Source organism: Convolutriloba macropyga, unplaced genomic scaffold (genome assembly GCF_964194025.1).
Source record: "Convolutriloba macropyga unplaced genomic scaffold, txConMacr16.3 SCAFFOLD_3538, whole genome shotgun sequence".
NCBI classification, from domain to species: domain Eukaryota; kingdom Metazoa; phylum Xenacoelomorpha; order Acoela; family Convolutidae; genus Convolutriloba; species Convolutriloba macropyga.
Window position 1 is genome coordinate 1 of NW_027452826.1, and position 21,500 is coordinate 21,500.

Here is a 21,500-nt window from a genome sequence, read left to right on the forward strand (position 1 = left end):
AGGTGAATGCTCAAAATTATGTAAGATAAGAGGTGAATGCACGGAATTATGCAAGATAAGAGGTGAATGCACAACAATTTGTAAGATAAGAGGTGAATGCACAAAATTTTGTAAGATAAGAATTTAATGCACAAAATTATGCAACATAAGTGGTGAATGCACAAAATTTTGTAAGATAAGAAGTGAGTGCACAAAAATATGCAAGATAAGTGGTGAATGCACAAAAATTTGTAAGATAAGAGGTGAATGCACAAAATTTTGTAAGATAAGTGGTGAATGCACAAAATTTTGTAAGATAAGAGGTGAATGCACAAAATTTCGTAAGATAAGAGGTGAATGCGCAAAATTTTTGTAGGATAATAGGTGAATGCACAGAATTTTGTAAGATTAGAGGTAAATGCACAAAATTTTGTAAGATAAGAAGTGAGTGCACAAAAATATGCAAGATAAGTGTTGAATGCACAAAAATTTGTAAGATAAGAGGTGAATACACAAAATTATGCAAGATAAGTGGTGAATGCACAACGTTTTGTAAGATAAGAGGTGAATGCACAAAATTTTGTAAGATAAGTGGTGAATGCACAAAATTTTGTAAGATAGGACGTGAATGCACAAAATTTTGTAAGATAAGTGGTGAATGCACAAAGTTTGTAAGATAAGAGGTGGTGCACAAAAGTTCGTAAGATTAGAGGTGAATGCAAAAAATTTTGTAAGGTAAGTGGTGAAAACGGTGAAATTACCAAAAATCGAAACGTCCTCTGATCAGACTAAAGTGCGTTCGAAATGTCCTCTGATCAGACCACCACAGACCGAAGTGACCTCTGATCAACGCTAGGAAGCAGTGAATTTTTGTAAGATCAACGCGAAAAGTCGGAATAATTTGTAAGATAAGTGGTGAAAAGTAGTTTTTTTTTCACCGCAATTATTTTACATAATTTGGCGGCGAAATGCGATGAAATTATGCAAGTTCACCACTAGAGTAAGCGATGACTTTACAAAAATTCACCACAATTCACCGCTAAAATATGTAATTTCACCGCTTAATTATCTACTCATCGCTTATATTAATGGGTGAAATTGCATATTTTAGCGGTTAATTTTACTGCACTTTACTTACATATGTTACTTACATAATTTGAATTTTACTTATGTAATTTTACTGCACTTCACCGCAAAATTATGTACGAAATTTGCAGTGAAAAAAAACAATTTTTCACCGTTTATCTTAAATATTTTTCCGATTCTTCCTCGACCCGAAATTATGCGTCAGTAAAAATTCCACCAGTAACTACGGCTGTATCTTTGGTTATTCGTGAGAAACCATATTGCAAAGATTCAACAACTAGAAAGAAGACTTGTTTTCAAAAATTTTCCAAAGTTTTTTTTTATGCAACTTATAATAAATTTTTTCCTGACGCTTGTCCGGATTGATCGAAGTCTATATATATATATATATATATATATATATATATATGCATGCCTCTTTGTTTACCCCGGTGACTGACAGTTGTTTTTCACAATTTTTGGATACAACGTGGAATCTGATGATTTATTTTTGCATGAATAAACAAAGTCACTAAATGCTAGTTTGAAAAAAGCTTACAAGTGTTTGCAAGAAAAATTGCAAACTATACCCGGTGGTTAACAAACCACGAAGAGCTATGTACAAGCAAGTATAACTTAGTTGTTAAATGTAGAATAATGATAGACAAGAGCTTTCTTCAAACAAGATTTTGTGGCCAATTTTCCAGCCCTATCTCACAGAGTAGAGGGGGATAAACTCGTTCCTAGCTGCACTCGGGTCAATATTTCTAACTATTACTTTTTGATACGATGAATATCAATCTTTTATAAATTGCAACGATGTTTTCGACAAATTCTGACAAAGATTGGGACCATAAACGGAACGGAGTCTTAATTTTCATAATCACAAGTTTTCTCCTCTATCATCAAACCCAAATTGAACCAGTCAGGTCTCTATTGTTTTGTCTCAAATTCAAAGTCTTATAATATGGTCCAGAAAATAAAGGAATGTCTAGTTTTTTTCCTCAGGGTGTCAGCCAAAATATTTTGAAAGATGAAAATTTTCTGGGAGAACTGATTCAGCTATCCTGAAGAACTGATTCTTTACATAACATCTAAAAAGACTTGCACGTGCAAAACTAAAAAGCTGGATCTCTGCAGTGCCAAGTTCTAAGTTGCCTGATTTTACTATATACACTGCAACATTTCAAACCTGGAAGTTCGTATTTCAAGAAAGATCACGTGACGTTTGTTAAAAGTTTTTTTAACTTCTGGCTTCCATCTCGATACATTACGTGGTTGTCGTCTACTGCGAGATTTTTTCAGTGACTTCTCTGTCACAAAGGAGTTTTTGTATTTGATTTGTATTTGAGTGCATGTCTGTTTTTGTCTTTAACTTGTCATTTTTTGTTGATTCATTTTCCGTTCAAGTGTTACTAAAATTCTGACTAATCCCGGAGAATTAATTATTGGTGAAAGATGAAGTACTCAATGATGTTTTTTTCTCACCTCCGAGAGCATTATTTTGCAGTGCACATATGAGTTTAAATACATGAGCTAATTATGTCAGTGCAACAGCACAATTGAGACTTTGAAGGATTTTTAGCTATGAAAGAGAACGTTGGACTATTTCACCAGCTAGATCATTATCTGGGAAAAAAGTCAATTGGATTATTTTTAAGGAAATTTTATATTTCTATATTTTCCATGAAACGGTTTTAGACATTAACTATTATTTGAAAATCCAAAGAAAATGAGTTGAGCCCTGTTTTATGTACAATTCTTCTTGTAATGAAAACTTGCCTAAAAATTGCCTAATGTTCTATTTTTGTATTTGATCACATTGGTTTTTTTCATTTGTCTGATAATTTCAGTCAAAAATTCTCTAAGAAAATGGTGTCATAGATTTATTCGAGTTCCATATTTAATGAGGTTTATTGTTGACAAGTATTATCGAGGACTGACAAGTTCAGATCTCGACTATGGTTATAATGGGTTTTGAAAAGGATGGCAACGCTGGGTTTTTGCAGGAAAAAAGAAAATGGTGTGCAGCTTAGTTGCGGAGGTAGCATACTAAACAAAACTGCTGTGGTCACTGCTGCTCATTGTGTATCCGACGCAGCTACTAACAGTGAGTTCACTTTTTAAAAAAGTCAAAGTAAAAAGTTTTTACTATGAAATTACTCTGAACAGTCTGAATATTTGTTCTGGTTTTGTCTCTGGACATAATGGGTTGATTTCTGAGTAGTATCTCAATCTATGGTTAAGGTTACCTAAAAATTAATTAAACTTAACAACGGCTCCTAGGGCTTACCAACCAGAGTGTCTAAGTGTTTCAGTACTGAACCTGCGTATTTCAATATTAACTTGTCAAACCAGTACTGAAACGGCGTATTTACATCAAATGTCTGACCTCCTTTTTTGATGTAAATACACCGTTTCAGTACTGTTTTCACAAGTTAATATTGAAGTACGCAGTTTCAGTACTGAAATACTCTGGGTGGTAAGCCCTAGGAGCCGTTGTTAATTTTAAATATTTTTTTAATTTTTCATTCTTGGTAATCTTAACTTGAGGACTAGTCAGATATCAACCTTAAAATCAATCAAATTAGCCAACCATACAGTCCATAATATTTACAAAAATAATAAACATAACTGCGGGCAAATATTTTTCAATTAAAAAATCGAAAATTTAACTTTAATTTGGCAATTGTATTTTCGAATTTTCAATTGAAAAATTTCAGCCCCAATAATGTTTGTTATTATTGTAAACATGATGAATCGTTGTTGGCTAATATGACTAATCTTAAGGTTGTTTTATGATGGATGAATTATTAGTGATTTATAAGACACGGGGAATTTGGATAAGAATAGGATAGCACCGGTTTTGATTTTACTTTTCATGTTGTAAAATAAAAGTAGTATTACTTTTGCTTAAAACCATTTTTCTTTTAGAATGGTTTGATCCGGCACAACTGTTGATAGTCACAGGTCAGTTCAATGACACTCGTAGTGTAACTTTAAAATGTTACTGCGTTCTGCAATTCGGGCTTAGATTTAAAATTAATTTTACAACCCGGGTTGGGCTCCCAGTGAATCCCATCGATAAATCATAGAAATTTCATAAAAAGTCCATCGATGGTTCATGGATGGTTCATTACCACTTTTTCTCTGATCAAAGTGATCAAAGAAATTCATCGACGAGAAAACTTTGATTTTCAATAGATCATTGAAAATCCATCGATGGGATTTCACTGGGTTATAGAAAATTAAGATAACAATTAAGATGAAGTTTATATTTAAGATTACAATTACGATTTACAAATTAGACAACCAATCTTTACTGGTAAAAGGCCTATTTTAAAGATTTTTAAGAGTGAACGCACCAATTGAGGAAGCGATTATTGTAAGCGTGTGTGTCTTTTTACAACTCGAAGTATTCAGATTCTGCAGGTATTGAGTATTGAGATTCTGTAGGTTTTTCAGTTGACGCAAGTTTGTTCACGACTTCAACTTTTGACTTCTTTGGTATTGAACATTTATACCTCTGTTTATGATAGTTTACTTCTCTTTTCAAAAATTAGACCTCAACAGTAGCTTGCAATGTGTAGTTATTAGAAACTGTTGGTATTAGTCAGAGCGAAGAGGTCATTTTCAGATTTTTCAATCCTATATAGGTCACCCCGATTTATCGATACTACGGAAGAGTCTTTTTGGAACGTATCTTCGAGTCGTTTCCGGTAATCTACCGGCTACTTTTTACGCAAAGTTTTCGCTTGACTGCTTCTTGCCTTTTCAGTTGACCTTTACGTCCGTGATTTTTGCGTCTTGAGTGATCCGTGATCTAAAATTCTCCCTCAATTGCAATCTAATAATAAAAGTCAAATGTCAAGTTCGCCAGCGTCATTTATTGTGGTCATTAAATTTAAATTTATTTGGCTCTAATGATGTCATTTGAAGACCCCTAGTGAATTCCTTAGTTCCATTTAAGCTCCCCCAGACTGAAGCAGGTGGCAATTGATTATATTTCCCACTAGTCGTTCGAGAGCAATTCTTCCGACGTCAGACACTTATGTTTTAGGCTAGTGTTTTCCCTCTCGTTAGAATGAGTTTGTAGTATACTGCTTCCGCTCTCTTTTTCTTTTTTTTCTCTCTCTCGCTCTCTCTTACTTTTCCATTCTCTCTCTCTCTCTGTCTCTCTTTCTCTCTCTCACTCTTTTCTTCTTTCTCTCTGTCTATGTTTTCCTTATTATCGCGCTATCTCTCTTCCCTCTCTGTCTTTTTCTAATAATTGTCTTTTGAAAAAAATTATTCTTCTGAGCTTATTCAAGGGTACTTAAATTTGTGTATACGGTTTTTTATTTTAATGTGAAGTAAATATTTATAATTCTATGTGTTTTATTTGATCAAATCAAGTGAACTATTGAAAGCAAAACGTAACCAATGGCCAGAATCAATTTTTTTTCTGTCTGCTTAAAACTATCTATAACCTGAAGGAGCTCAAGTCTGGATCATATCCCAATTTGGTCTGGATAGATCTTGTTATATGCAATCTTGCGCAAGCACATGAACGCGCTGAGACTTTGAACGGTCCAAAGTCTCAAAAAAAGAAATAATCAGTATCATAAACGTAAGATCTATTTGACTTTCTTATAACGTTTTTCGTATGTATTTTCTCAACTGGGCCTCTCAAGCACCACCACCATAGCAACCACCATTTCGCGTAACACAACAGTCGTTTGAGCGCAATTCACACAACATTGTTCCATTATTTTTTTAATATAGGTAGCTTGAGCACAGACATCCTTGACGAAAGAGACAGTACTATACACTACCAGGTCCTTTATTACGTACACCTCGACTATAACATGAGCAGAATTGCACAGGGCAATGACGTGGTTCTTCTAATCACAGAGACAGATATAAAAATGGACCAGTACAGACAACCCCTGCCAGGGTGTGAAGGGGAAGTGGGGGCCACGAATGAGGAGGATGATTTCATCTGGGCTCTCGGGGTTGGAGAGATGAAAAATCATGAAAAGCCGAAATATTTGATGGTCAGTGATACTGATAACAGCAGTTTGACATATAATTATTTATATAGTTATAATGTCCAAAAAGAGCTAGAAAAATAATTTTGAGGATTCTCCCACGTCCATTTAGGTGGTCGAGTTGCAAGAACAGGGCGAGTGTGGTTCCTTCTTTGCCCACTTTGCTCCTGGCAATTGGTCAATATGTCTGTGGACAGATGACGAAAGAGACGTATGCTCAGGTAAAAATGAGGAAAGATAAATTTCTCATACAAAATATTTCAAAATATTGCAAAATATGACCTACAATAATAAATGTGGATAGGGTGGTTCAAGGGCAAGAGCGAACGGCAGCGAAGGTATGGTGGGTCTTGCGGGGGAAGGGGGGGGCAAGAGTGAGCGCGGGGGGGGGGGGGAGGGGAGTGAATGCATGAAACGTATGACAAGCATATGGTCAAGTCACAGAAAATACATTCATTTCAAAATGTTTGGCTGTCCTTATGATCTTTTGGAATAGGTCAAAACGATTGAGCAAAAAATCTTTCTTTTGTAACAATTTAGCGAATCACTTATAGTGCCACCGTTATTTATCTTATTGCAGGTGACAGCGGTGGTCCCCTGTTCTTGGTCGATCCGGACTCTCAAAAACCCAAGTGTCTCTACGGAGTGATTAGTTTTAGATCTCAAATTGACAGGCATGTGTTCACTTTTTTAAATAACTGATATTACACTTGGTATTCTGGAACGTTTATGGTTTTACCCTGGACATAATGGTTAAAAAAGCCTGATATATAATGCTTCGAGACTAAAATTTGACCATATGCTTGAGTTGTACTGATTCAGTAGAGAAATTTTTTTTACTGTTTAATATTTTAAACAGGATTGCGTGATATAAAGCTGAATTGAGTTTAAAGCTGTATTACCTGATCAGTTTTTATTCTTAAATGATTTTCCTAAATCTTAAAGCACTAACATCAAGGTTACCTAAAGTTCTTCAAGGTCAATAAATGAGTCTGATATAATGAAAGCTTTTAATAATAATAAATTCGTTTTCAGATCGGATCAACAAACATTGAAAAAAATGTGATAATGATTTCATAAGAACAGAACACTAAATCTGAGTGACTGAGCGAGCACAATAAGGCTATACAACATGTTTTTGTTTCTCGATGATACGTTTTTTAATTATCAACTTAATTATATTTAAGGGAGATATCCCCATCCGTTTCCCACCCAAAAACACCAGGTCGATCTTTGATATGGAAAAAAGTTGAGCTTCTACCAAAATAAATTTGAAAAAAAAAACATTGTACAGTTGATAATATAATTGTCTCTTAAGTTATCAAAATGCAATTTAATTGAAACTAAATTATGTCACCTTCTACTAATCTTTCAATTATTTTTTTTATCTACTATAATAAACGTATCGTATAAAATTTGGAATCTTACAAGATGCTTTTTCTGTTGTTTCATGCAGTTTCATATCGATGCCAGTTTCCTCCCTCTTTGTTCCCCTTATTGTTATTTTTCCCATACCTTTTGTGTGATGGAGCATTTTAAATTTTTACTTCGGTGATACCGTCGAAGCTCTCACTCTAATAAGATTGATAGTTCTCAAAGATGTAGCCAGACACATTTTGAACATTTTCAGTTTCTTAAAACTCTTTTTTCGAACTAAACCGTGTGGTCAGCATTTCTCTCTTAGTTAAACAACATTTGTTTTTTCCCTTATTCTGCAGTTGATTGTTTTTCTCCATTCATTTTGAGGTTTTAAACAAATCTGCTTCTTGTTAAGATTAATTATGTTTTCCAAATACGTCTTGTTTGTCAGCAAACATCAAAATTTTAATTTTGTGAGGCACGTGTGGTAACCATTGATATAGATTATAAACAACAGTGGTCCTAAAGCAGGGCACACATGTACACCACAGAGTGCATCTGTGTCGGCTGAGCAGGGACTTTTGATTTGAAAGAACTGCATTCTATCTTAGATCGTAGATAATGTTTTTTCAAGCTTAGAGTTTTCCCTCAAATTCTATTTTCTCAATTTTCAGTAGTAATATTTGATGACCCATGGAATTAAAAGTTTTTGATTTATCAAGTAGTGTTGAATGTTTCTTGACATTCTTGCTTCGGTTGGATGAAAAAATGATACTGTTCTATAAATGTTGTCCGAAGTTTTATTTTTCAGACTTTCTGTTATATTTTTCATTTCAATAGGATTTGTTTTAGAGAGGAACAATTGAATTAACCTATGGATCGACTTTAGAATGAAAAGCAGAAGATCTCGCTTAGTGTTCAAAGCTCGTCCCTGTTGCAGCAGAAAATCGTTCAATTTCTTTTCTTCAATGATTAAATCTTGACCTCCTGAGATTTTCTTTTTCCGTCTTTTTTATTTCATCTATAAAAATGATTTTTTTGAACGTTGCTTTTGTCAAATGAGATTTTTTTACAACCAAAACATATTAAAAAAGAAAACTGTAGAAATGATTGACTTGAGATGTTGTTTTGTGGAGAACGGAAAAAAGGGGTTTTTAATGCGTTACCTAAAAAAATCTTTCAATATATGTAACGCAATTTTCTTCATGAATATATCAGGACCTTGCAGATGACTTCATATTACCCTCTGACAAAATGAATTGATCATATTCAGTGGAATGAAATCATTAACAAAGACATCAAGCTTGAGAGTTTTTAACTGAAAATTTTAGCTAAAAAGGCACGGAAGATTAGGTTCTAGGTTTTAAGGGAATTTTTTCTTTAGTTTTTCTTGCTAAAAATTTTTTTAAGATAACGTTTTTCACCCATTGATAGGTCTTCTAGAGTTCAGTGTTTTTAATTGAAACCAATCAAGTTTTCAGTGAAACATATGTTTCTCACCAGGAGATAAGTTATAAACATCCTATTCGTTTTTCATTCTTCACTTTGAACGTAGGCTTTCGACTATTCTTTTTATCTACTTTAATAAACGTATTGAATGATATTTGGAGTATTACAAGAGTATTACAATGATATTTGGAGTATTTTTCTCCGTCCATTTTGAGGTTCTACACAAACCTGATTCTAGTTAAGATTTATTATGTTTTCCAAATTCGTCCTTTTTGTCAGCAAAAATCAAAACATGATTTTTATCAGGCACGTCTGTTAACATTAATAGAGATTATAGACAACAATGGTCCAAAAACAGAGCACAAATGTACACCTTAGAGTACATCTGTGTCGGCTGAACAGGGATTTTTGATTTGAAAGAAATGCATTTTATCTTAGATCGTAGATAATGTTTTTTCAAGCTTAGAGTTTTCCCTCAAATTCTATTTTCTCCCTTTACAGTAGTAACATTTGATGATCTCCGGTATCAGAAGTTTTTGAAATATCAAGTGGTGTGGAATGTGCCTTGCCATTTTTTCTCTGGTTGGATCAAAAATTGATATTGCTCTATAAATATTGCTCGGTGTTTTTTTTCAGACTTTCTGTTATATTTTTCAATTCAATAGGATTTGTTTCAGAAAAGACAGCTGAATTAACCTTTGAGTTGATATTAGACTGACAACCAGAAGATTTCATTTATTATGCAAAAATTGTCCCTGTCCCTAGAGAAAATCGGCCAATTCGTTTTCTTCAATGTTTACATCTTGAACTCCTGTGAGATTTCTCTTTTTCCTTTTTTTTCTTTTTTTCTTCTATAAAAATGATTGTTTTGGACTTTGCTATTGTCAAATGAGATTTCGTAAGAATTTACTTGGCTTTTTTAATAAAAAACTTGAATCATTTTCTTGCTTAAAAAATTGAAAAGCCCTTCAATTTTGCAGTTCTACTTGTCTCAGTTTTTTTTTCTTTGATAAACTTGTCTTAAAAGCGTTGTTTTTTTTGCGCAAGCACTCTTCATTTCATTTGTTATGCGTTATTTGTCACTGTTAATTCTATTGGTCTTTTTTGAGGTGAAAAATTTGGACAAGAATATCTATGATATGTTTTATAAGTTGTGTCTATGAAAATTTGCAGGTGCTTTTTGAAAATAATGCTCTTATTATTAATTTTTTTTACAGAACAGCAGGTTTTTCTTTATTTATCACAATCGAATTTTTCCCAGTGTAATAAAATCAAAGTTGTAAACTGTACTAAAAAGTTCGCTTATGCTTGTTTCGACACCTGGGCAGTTTCAGATGTGCTGACTGTCAAAAGTCAAGACACTGAGTTGATAAAATCTTTTTTTCATGTTTTGGTTTGGCTGCTAAAATAAAAATAAGGTCTCCAAAATACGATCTCTGCTTGTTTCCTGCTAAAATCTAAGACTCCAGAACTAATAAAAACTTGGAGTTTTACTAGTTTTCTTCAAAACCACTACTAAGGAGCCCTTTTTCTGTTAGGGCCTTTGTAATGAGAACCTGTAAGAGCCTACAGCATGTTTGATTTGTCAATTTCAAACGAATTCCCTGCATAGACACTCCTCCTCTATATACTTCGTCTCCTCGACTAAATGTAAAAATATTTCCGTTTTTACCTTCGCAGAAGATACCTAGTTTAGACTTTGGTTGCAGAAAAGATTCCGTCAGAGCCAATAGACTTGGTTGATGCTTTAGTGTTTCCGTATATTCTTTGCTTCCATCGAGAAAACATTCTTTGACAGAAGAAAAGTTTGCACCTCAAGAAAAATTTTCCTTGCCAAAAATCAAGACCTTAACTTATGTTTTTTGATATTCATCTGAACGTGTTTTCCACATGTGCGGATTAATCAATCAAAAAATTAAAATTAGCCGTTATCAGAGAACAATTTTGTTATTTCTACCTACAAATATTAAAGGACAAGGGTTTGTAGTTGTCTATCCAGCTAACCGATCCAAATGGTCTAATTTTTGCTTTGGAAGCGAAATTTCGTCCTTTTCTGATATATACGAAAAATAAACTAAAATTTCAGCGGACAATCGCTTCCTCTCAACGTTTTGGTATAATTCTAGTAAGCTATTCTAGAACAGTTAACCAGGTAAGAGGATAGTTTAGTTTCAAAGTTCTGGTTTTCAGCGGACAGGGGCTTTAAGTTAGGGCAGCTTTTTTTTCAGAATTGTTCCGACGTTCAGCCGACAATCGCTTCAATTCTTCTTGTTCTTTTTTGTGATCATCTATGTTTTATTGGTCTTTGACATTCAGCATTTTTAAGATAGAATGATAGTTTTTAAACAAAAAATGCCTGTTATTTTATGAATAAGACCGCAGTTTTTTTTTTAACAAACAAAGACATTTTGTGAAGAAGAAAAATCTAACAACCAAAAAACTAAAAGAGAGAAATTTTAATGATTGATTGATTTGAGATATCATTTTGTGGAAAACGAGGAAAATCACAGATAGTTAATTTGTTACTTAAAAACTCTTCCCAAAACAGGAAACACAATTTTCTTTATGATTAACTCAGGACTTTGCAGATGACTTCATACTACTCTCTGACAAAGTCAATTGATCATGTAAAGTGGAATGATTTCATCAACAAAGACATCAAGCCTGAGAGTTCTTAACAGAAAATTTCAGCTAAAAAGGAACGCATGAAAATTTTCGTCGTTTCAACGGGATTTTTTCTTTATTTTTTAACACTGAAAAATATTAATATAACGTTTGTTTTCAATTGAAAGACCCCTTAGTTTTCAGTGTTTTAAGTTGAAACCAATCAAGCTTTCAGTGAAACATTTGTTTCTCATCAGGAGATAAAGTTAAAAACATCGTCTTCGTTTTCTCTTCTTCACTTTGAACGGAGGCAAATTTGCGCCGAAAAGCGTAAGCATTATCCTTAGCCTTCGTTTGCAGATTAGTGAAATTTTTTTGACAACTGATTCGTCATCATCAGTATTTTTTTTCGTCATCATCATTTTCGTCATCATCAGCAAGCAGTTTTCTCTTTTCACCGGTTTGATCACTATGATCCTCGCATAACACCGATACTTCATACATCTAAGAGGTAGTCGCGTATTTTCTCTGTTGAGCCTACAAATTCAAATTATTTTCAACAGTTGGTACTGTTGGGAGTCTGTCATTCGCATAGAGTTACCACTTTTCAATTGGTTTCTGTGATTTTTTTCGGATTGGGTTTCAGTATTTATCGGTTTTTAATAGCACCCTCTTTCAGCCAGATTTGTATAAATTTAACAGTTTCAATTGTTTTGTAAAAATTTAACAATGTTGTGCGGTAATTCTCTTTTAGTAAGCTTTCAGGTCTGTTTCACATGTTACAACTTTCAACCATTCCTTAAGTAATTTTGCACATTTTTGAAAAAAATTCAAGTCGAGAGTCAAGAGATGGGTTTTTACAACCAAGCTGTTGTGCCTTTTTTTGCTCACCTAGTCATTCATTGAAGTCATCGATGAAGTTTTCTTAGAGTTCAAACCTTTTTATGATCAGCAATATCTTTTTCTGTAGAACCTTACTGCCTTTTCCTGCAGAACCTTCGGGTTTGTTCGTCCTCAACTTAAACCAATCTTCCACTGTGAGTTAGTTCGTTGGAATTTACCTCACACAGATTTATTCTAGATGATTCGTCTTCGTTAATTGCAGAAAGTGTTAAACGTTTCAATTATTCTATAGGGTTTTTTATAAAGACAAACGCATAAAGATAGCGCTTACAGATAACGCATAAGCTTTTGGCAACAATAAAGCCTTGAAATTTGCCAGTGTTAAAAGTTGACAGCGAACAACTGTTTTCTAGCATAATTTCATTTTCAAAAATAAACGAAAATGCGGTGAGTAGCCTGAACATTTAAAAAAACTTTAGTTTCTATTTTAATGGGTTTTGTATTTCGCGTTTTCGATAACAAACGTACGATTATTTCCTGCTTGCTTGCTTTATTTAATGTTTTCACTATCGTTATTTCACTGAGAAAACCATAGCTGGTGCAAAATTTTAAACAGCGCTTTAATTTGTACTTAAATTATGGATGTAGAATTTTTGTTCCTTTCAATTTCGCCTTGACAGCATTTAAGCTGATCAATTTTAATAGAAAAAAATTTATAGAAGAATCCTGGATTTTCCAGGCACCCCTGCGGAACTCCAGATATGCCTGCAGTTGCATCAAGAGTTCAATACTATCTACCAATGCTTGAAGGAGGGAACCAAAGTTCAAATGGTTTAGCAACCAGTGTCGGAAGGGAGATTAATAAAGAGTTCTTTCGCGATCTCTCGGGTTTGGAGATTATCCAGGCGTCAAAGATAATGCTGTTGTCATGTCTATCGGTTCTTTGGCTGGCAGTAGTGACATTTTAATGCTCGAAAATTGTCAATAAAAACGCTTGTGGTTGATCACCTCGCAGAATTATTTGAAAACAAATCCAGACAATTTTTGGAATCGATGGAAAGTTGAAGACTGGAAAAGATCATACAAGGAAGTGTACATTTTATAACGAGCTGGTTGTTGAAAATTGTGAAATCGAATATATGAATGCTTGACATTTCAGCTAGATAATATTTATAGACTCAAATTCGGAACTTTTGAAGCTCTTGCTCACAATATGCTTGTAAAAACTTTACCTGGTAGTCAATTTAGTCTTATAGTTTATTAGCACGAATGTAACTTTGCATATGTAAATTAATATTGTGAATTATACTGAACTAAGCCAACGCTTGTAAACTATACATTGAATTTTCCTTCTTATAAACTTTTAAAAGTTTCACAAGTTATTTAAGAAATGTAAATAAAGAAAAAGAATAATAAAAGTTAAATGTAAATAAGACGGCTTATACATATTCAGTTTTACAATCTGTTCTAGCAGAAAGTATTAGGCGATTACTAATAACGTCTTGTAGTCATTTTGATGCAATTTCGTACCTCTTTCATTTAGTGAGTTTTTTTTATTGAGGAAACAGTATAAAATGGTAAAACCCGAGGACTCTGTTAGAAGCCATAACAATCGTCCGCTTAGAAAATTACTAGTCTTTGACTTTAGGTTTTGCGGCACCAACTGAGATATCCATTTTACGGTGCAAAGAGCCTTTTGGGCCCACTCAATTTTTAGCTTTTTGTTAAAGTCTGTTTTCGGTATCAAAAACTAGCTACCGAAGAAAAAGATGAACAGGGTGTTTTGGAGCTCAGTTCCTTAATCGAACAATTACTAAAGGACAAACTCGACAGTAGATTTAGAACGCTAAATGCAATCAAATTGGCATCAATTTCATAACGCTTGTCAACATATGTAGTAACTATTAATAGTACGTGACTATTATATATAAAGTTTAAAAAACATTCATGCTCGAACTACCTCTCTATCAACAAAATCATTATTGCCAAGTATTCACAAATTACGGAGATATTCTCTAGTTCGAAGAATAAAGCCCAAATATTTCATAGGATACCAATTTTGGTACGCAAGTGTCAAAGTATTTTGTGAAAGATTTACTATTTCGGAGAGCACAGGGTATCCCTACCAAAAACACAAAGAATTCGGGGAAATGGTCAACATATTTATCAATATCCCACCAACGGTTCATATTGGACATGTAATGCACAGTTTGAGTTACTTTAAATTCTTGAAGAGAGAATTAACTTTGAAGATTCCGATCTTTCTTTCCGAGGAATAAAGTTTTTAGTAAAAAATTTTTGACGAGGCGTATTCCAGTTGACAATTTGCTTTATTGAACCCAATAGATTACAGACGTTAACGTTAAAAAAATCATATTAGCTTTTAGTCCTACTTAGATTGACTGCGAATTTTTCTATAATCGTTGTAATAAAAACCTGAAACTCTAAAAAAAGCTAAAACTATAGCCAGGTTATGGAGTTTTTTGGGAATCTTGTTTTAGTTTTTGAGTTGTTATCCAAAAAACGAACTAGAAATGATTGTTTCTATTTATAATTACATTGGTATTCTGAGCGAAGCAAGTTTTTGAACTCTAAAATTGAACGACTATTTATCGCATCAACTGAGTATCAAGTATTGAAACGGTAATTTAATATTGGGACAGGTTTGAAACTGCTGAAACAAACTGGGTGGACTGAAGATTTCCTTGCCATTGATGCAAAGCAGCTGTAAGAAGAATAAAGATAGAAAAATTAAGGACGTTGATTTTCATCTATCAATTTTTTTAAAAAAAATACGTTTTTATCTATCAATTTCTGAGAAAATACCATAGAATTTGGGCTACTTGATTGTAGGAAACACAGCTTAAAAGATTTTAAGATTGTGACGTATTGAAGATTTTTGTTATGTGATTTGTTGCAGCACGTTTTATAAACTGTAAGAAAAATTTTGAGTGTTACAGGAAAAAGTGCTCATGTCACCTGTAAAATCAGTGTACTGATACTCTATGCAAAACAATTTGCATTCAAACAACTAAATTTATGAATAAATGAATGCTGTTTTTTTTTCAATTATTTAAGTTTTATCTGGCTAAGTTCGTTTTAAATTTATACAAGCACTAAAGGACGCAGACACTCAAAGAATTTGTTCGGGTTGTCATTGTGCGTAATTGGGCTGTTGTTGGATTGTTATTGTGCCCTAAAAGTTTCAAATTATGCAATTCAAATTTACAGATTTAAAAATTCAATATAAATATAAATATAAAGATTTTTAAAAAATTGTATCATTTGGAGCTTCCAATAGAGTAACGAATTTGATCACTGTTAAAAACTGCGCAAATGTTCTGAACAAGAAGCTGTTTTGTAACCATATTTCAAATTTGTTCTACAAATATATCCATGATCATCTTCACCTTTCGACTTTAATCAACTCTCGTTGCGATAACAAAAGTTGAATAAGTTACAGGTGAAATAACACGCTAGCGCCCAATTAACACTACCAAATGTGCTTCGTCAATACACTACGAGTTTATTACTTTCTTTTATCGCCATTGCTACTATATCTACACTGACGAGAAAAGAGTGCAATAAACTCGTAATCTAATTGCGGCAACAGTGTTATCAACTTATGTTAATGTTGTAATCGCAACGAAAGTTGATTTAAAACAATACAACACGTCTGTTATTGCACTCTCGAAGTTATTCAACAACTCGCATATTTTGATAATGTGTGGTTGGCGATAATAGCAGTGTGGTAATATTTAACCAAAGGTGAGGTGGTGGAAGTATGAGTCATATGATCCAGACACAAAACAGCTATGACTTAACAGTCCAGACAGTAATTAAAGTATAAATCGAATTTGCTTGAAATTGTGCGAAATTTTGCAAAGCTGTGCTCATTAGCCCGAACCTGTTCCGATGAATCCAAAATTGTGCGACAGTGAATTGAGCCACTGTCGAATCCACTTATAAATCGAATTTGGCTAAAACTGTGCAAAATTCTGCGAAACTGTGCGGATTTACCCCTAGTAAATTACAATCTACCCAGTTTGAGGTTTGAAAGCTAAAAATTGCTCAAAAAATTAAAAGTATTGTGGTCTATGCGGTGAAAATATGTAAGAATAGCAATTTTTAGCGTTGAACGCGGTGAAAGCACTGAAAAAAGCTAACCGCAAAACTACCAAACATCCTCACCGGAAAAATTTAACCAAAAAAATAAGAATATCGGTGAATGTGTTAAAAACTGTGAAAAAAATCCACGGCTCAAAAACGCAAACTTTACAAAGTTCCACCTCTATTTTAACATTTAGCTCATTTTTATTGTGAAAGATCTCCAGTTTGTGCAAATTTGAGGTCTGCAAAAAAAGAAGCATAGGCTTTCTAGAAGGAAGGTTAGCGAATGTGATGTTTGAATTTGGTAAAAAAAACCAGGCAACAAACTTCGCAAAAAGTTGGCTTCGACCGAACTGAAAATCCAAGAAAACCTTTCCAACAGCAGTACTAAGCCAGCAGTTTACATCTAGCTTTCTTTTTACACGCTTCAGACTCAAAACACTTTTAAATAACGAAATTTTTTTATTTCAAGAAACGGAATTGTTTCCGTTTGTGCCCCCAGTTTAGTGAGTGCATATTATTTGCACCTCCAAGACGCACGTGCCATGTTTTTAAATAATAAATAAGTAAATAATTTCACGAGACCGGGGTTTTGTTCTGAAATACCAGAATCATTATTTGAAATACGGGATGTATCATTCAAATTATGTGGATTTATGATTCGAAGTACGGGCCGAATGATTCGAAGTATAACGATTTATGATTCGAAACGCCAGGTTTATGACTTGAAAGACTGGGTCACAGTTCAGAAATACCAGATTTATAATCGAATTAGTGGGTCATTAACTTCGTCCGGGTCCGTGCACTTAACGGCCCGGAATGACACACCATCCCCAGACGACGTTTTGTCGAGTCATAATTCCACGACCTCACCCCGGGAATTAATTAATTACTAATTATTAATTATTTTGCTTAAATCTATCAAATGGAATCTTGGCATTTGTTTCAACCACTTCGTCATGGGTCATTTGACGCAGGTTGAAAAATGGTGTATAGAATTGATCAGCAAAAACGCTTCGATTCACAAAAGCAACCTTCAGCAAACCACTTTCCAACCTCGGGGCTTTAATCACTCGCTGGTCAACATCATTTTGCACTTGGCTTGTCAAAACGTCCGGACTGTTTATTGTAATTCTCTGTGGCCATTTGTCTTTGTCCGTTGACGTGTTTGACGCCAAGAAGAGAAAATTGGGGCTAATGATGAAAAAAATGTCCCGTCTTGCTCGGAGAAATGGGAAGTAGAAGTAGCCCAGTGATAGGGTTCGATCGGAAGCAGCCGGGTCATCCACACTTTTCATTTCATAAGTGTACATTAACATATTTGAAAACATTGTCCCAATGGTTAACCTATTTAAACACATAACACACACTACATAAAACATCCCTGAGTTGGGTCTAAGAAATAAACCCCCACGGAAAAAAACCCCACATCACTTTAGATAGGAAATAAACCCCCACGGAAATAAAGCCCCACGGAAATAAACCCCCATGGAAATAAACACCCACTTTACTATTAAAGAGCTGCGCATTTAGCGCGTTTGGCCATGCCTCAGCGGCCTATGGGACTTGATAAAACTATCACAACCAAACAAATTATCACGAACGAAATTCAATTTTAAAATGGGGGTTAAATGTGGGTTAATGCTATGAAACATCAAGATTTTGTGCATAAATTTTGTTCGTTTAATGCTATGAAACACCAATAAAAATCACCGTTTTAGAGTGTAGTTGTTGTATAAAAAATGAGGGCGGGCTATTTTGAAGACAAATGACTCAAAAACAATTAAGAGTTAGCAAAACCGAATGTTTGAACTGGTCAGGTCCTTAAAACACTCATATGCACATTTTAAATTGCCGAATGTCTGCAGTCAGCATTAAACGATTAAAATTTATGCACAAAATCTTGATGCTTCATAGCATTAACCCACACTTAACCCCCATTTTAAAAATGAATTGCGGTCGTGAAAATTTGTTCGGTTGTTATTAATAAATGCGCAGCTCTTTAATAATAAAGTGGGGGTTTATTTCCGTGGGGGTTTATTTCCGTGGGGGTTTATTTCCGCAACCGTCCTCAATTTTACCCTTCTCTGATTACATCATTGAAAACTGTGTCTTATTTTTGTCTTATTATTGGTTGAGTCATTTGCAGCACTTTTAGAGTTTATCAGGGTAATCTTCTCCCATTCGGTTTCGGGTCTATTCTGTCCCAGTGTTTTTCATGACCCCAAATTACAAATTTTATGTTGTTATATAGCACGTTACTATGTAAGAAAATAGCACGTGCGCCTGGGGGTCATAAAAGATTTATGCCCACTAAGCTGGGGGGGAGGGCGAAACAGAATAGATCCCGGTTTTCTTCTATCTATATGCCCAAGTTAGAATTCACATGGACTGTGAAAACTGGAGGCTCAAGGCGACAATTCTCTGGTATTTGATAAAAAAGTCGGCTTATTTTGCGCAAAAATATTTGGATCTTTTATGTTTGAGCCCCCATCTTGCTGGGCTCCGTTATATTAGCAAACCCTAAGCACGCGTACCATAATTCAACATAAAGATATGCTCTGCAATGAAACAATATCTGTAATTTTTTCAGTTCCAATTTTTTATAGTAAGCCTTAAGAAATTGCAAACTGGAGCTAACATTTCAAAAGATTAATCCTCATTTATGCCAAAATAAATTTTATAAGATCTTGTAAAATAACTTATATGATCTGGAGACCAAATTGTTCTTCCGGAGACCAAATTATATGAAAACTTACCAGATCGATTTTAAATCTTCTAGGTTTTACGCTGTTTTCAAGAGCTCATAAGATATGGTCTGTCTCGTTAGATTGAGTATAGGTTGTGTTCCATCCAAAAGATCCTAAAAATAGCTCTTAATACAAAATTTTGAGCCCCCTTCAAGAAATGCAATAAAAAACTTTTGGGGACATGCTGCATATTCAGCAATCAAATTGCCACCACATTACCTATAGTTTCCTACAAAAGCTCCAGAATTCTTCACTTTTTGATTGAATTTAAAACAACAGAATTGCTGTTTTATAATTTAAATTTTGTATTATTTTGCGATGAATCTGCGTTTTTCGCCATATATTGCCATAAAAATTTTAAAAAATTCTTCTTTGAAAAAAAAAGAAAACGGTCAAAACTAGAAGTACCTCTCGCAGAAGGTTTTGGTCATTTGGTGGACTGTTTTCGTATTTGGAGTCACCAACTTTTCGTTTTCGCATTAATTGAGATTAATTTTGTTAGCAAAAAATTCGGAAATAAAGCGGCAATGAGTGAAAAAAGTGAGAAGGAAGAGGAGCAGGAAGAGAAAAATAGAAAACAAAGAGGATGAGGATGAGGAGGATGAAGAAGAAGAGGAAAAGTGAAAGATTGAGGAGAAGAAGAAAGAGAAGAAGAAGAAGAAGAAGAAGAAGAAGAAGAAGAAGAAGAAGAAGAAGAAGAAGAAGAAGAAGAGGAATGAGGAGGAGGAGGAGGAGGAGGAGGAGGAGGAGGAGGAGGAGGAGGAGGAGGAGGAAGAGGAGGAGGAGGAGGAGGAGGAGGAGGAGGAGGAGGAGGAGGAGGAGGAGGAGGAGGAGGAGGAGGAGGAGGAGGAGGAGGAGGAGGAGGAGGAGGAGGAGGAGGAGGAGGAGGAGGAGGAGGAGGAGGAGGAGGAGGAGGAGGAGGAGGAGATGGTGGTTGTGGCGACGGTGGTGTTTTTGTTGGTGGTGGTGGTCGTCTTAGAGGTAGAGGAGGTGGAGGAGGTGGATGAAGAGGAGAAAAATATAAAATTGCAAAATTGATTCTACGCCGTTGTTGATGAAAATTGCAATTTTCGTTTGAACTAAGCTGTTTCTGTTTCGAGTAATTGACTTTAATTTTAATTGTTCATATCAACGTAATATTCAATTTTTGGATAGCTGTTTTGATCCACAATTCAATGGCATGCTGGTTATATAAGTAATTGTTCTTTAATAAATTGATAATGAAGATTACAAAAATTTCATTTTTTTTAAAAATTATGTGAATCAAGATTGAATTGAAAAATTACACTGGGAGATGATCGCTAAAATGCTGTGAAACGTGAGGCCTGGTGTTTTCTTACTAATGTGGGTTATTCTGAATTAACATAAAAGACTTACTTTGCGTTGACTAGAATTTGTATTTCACTGAGAAATTGAAGAAGAGAAAGGGGTGAATATCGTTTTGACTTCCGTTTCACGTTGAGTCCAAAGGTTTGAAATTGATGCATAGAAGTTTTGTCATTTTTGATGTAGTCTTTGAACTTGCCCCAATTTCTTTTGTCATCTGTGGCAACCCAAGTAATTTTGCTGCTGCATAAATTCTTCCGCACGAGACACATGTACTTCAAGCCATCGAAAAACTGTTATGGCAACTGTTTTTTTTTGTTTCTATAATTATGTGGCGTAAAATTCAACCAACGTTTTTGTGATCTGTTTAAATCATTTTCAACCAGTTTTTATACCGGTAGCTATATAGTTTTTCCTATAAGTGTTTATAGTCCCGTGTCAAAATTTTCCTCCCCCTGATTACCCCCCCCCACTGATGTAAGAGTAGGGGGATATAATTTTGAGAGGATTTTGCTAAAAATTCAAATTTTTGAATCCCCCCTAATCCTGCATTTTTTTGGAAAAAAATTTGACGCGGGATGTTATTAATCTAAGGCATAACGATTTTTGCATGCATTTTGGAAAAACGATGAATTTTTGTATGACCCTTGTATGACCACTAAGAAATCATACAAATCAAATCTGACCTTGTGAGATTATGGAGAATCATATATGACCTTGTATGAAATCAAGGAAAGTTATATGATGGTCAACCCCGGGATAAAAGTTGAACCAAAAGATGGATTTATTGAAAATCCAACAACGCCCTCTTTCCAACCAGTAATAATTGCAAACTTTTCATACCCATCCACTGATTTTCGAGTCACTGTAAGCAGGTCGTGCTAGATGTTTGGGCAGTTGGGTTAAGATTACCAAATAGGGATGTTATGTAGAAATTTCCGAAATCGAAGGGAAACGCATTAACATGAAAATATAGAGAGCTGAC

General features: G+C 34.4%; 2 protein-coding genes across 2 annotated transcripts; one reads left to right on the forward strand and one right to left on the reverse strand.

Moving 5' to 3' along the window:
• The first annotated feature begins 3,059 nt into the window (after positions 1–3,059).
• On the forward strand, positions 3,060–13,297 carry LOC142357822 (kallikrein-13-like). The gene is made up of 6 exons (XM_075409340.1): positions 3,060–3,154; positions 3,979–4,014; positions 5,809–6,080; positions 6,187–6,295; positions 6,655–6,748; positions 13,069–13,297. Exons 3-6 carry the CDS (start codon positions 5,892–5,894, stop codon positions 13,295–13,297), a joined length of 621 nt encoding a protein of 206 aa, XP_075265455.1. The 5' UTR covers positions 3,060–3,154; positions 3,979–4,014; positions 5,809–5,891.
• Positions 13,298–17,292: 3,995 nt separating this feature from the next.
• LOC142357823 (uncharacterized) lies at positions 17,293–20,811 on the reverse strand. The gene is made up of 2 exons (XM_075409342.1): positions 20,567–20,811; positions 17,293–17,786 (listed from the first exon to the last, which is right to left on the reverse strand). Exons 1-2 carry the CDS (start codon positions 20,785–20,787, stop codon positions 17,339–17,341), a joined length of 669 nt encoding a protein of 222 aa, XP_075265457.1. The 5' UTR covers positions 20,788–20,811; the 3' UTR covers positions 17,293–17,338.
• Positions 20,812–21,500: the final 689 nt, after the last annotated feature.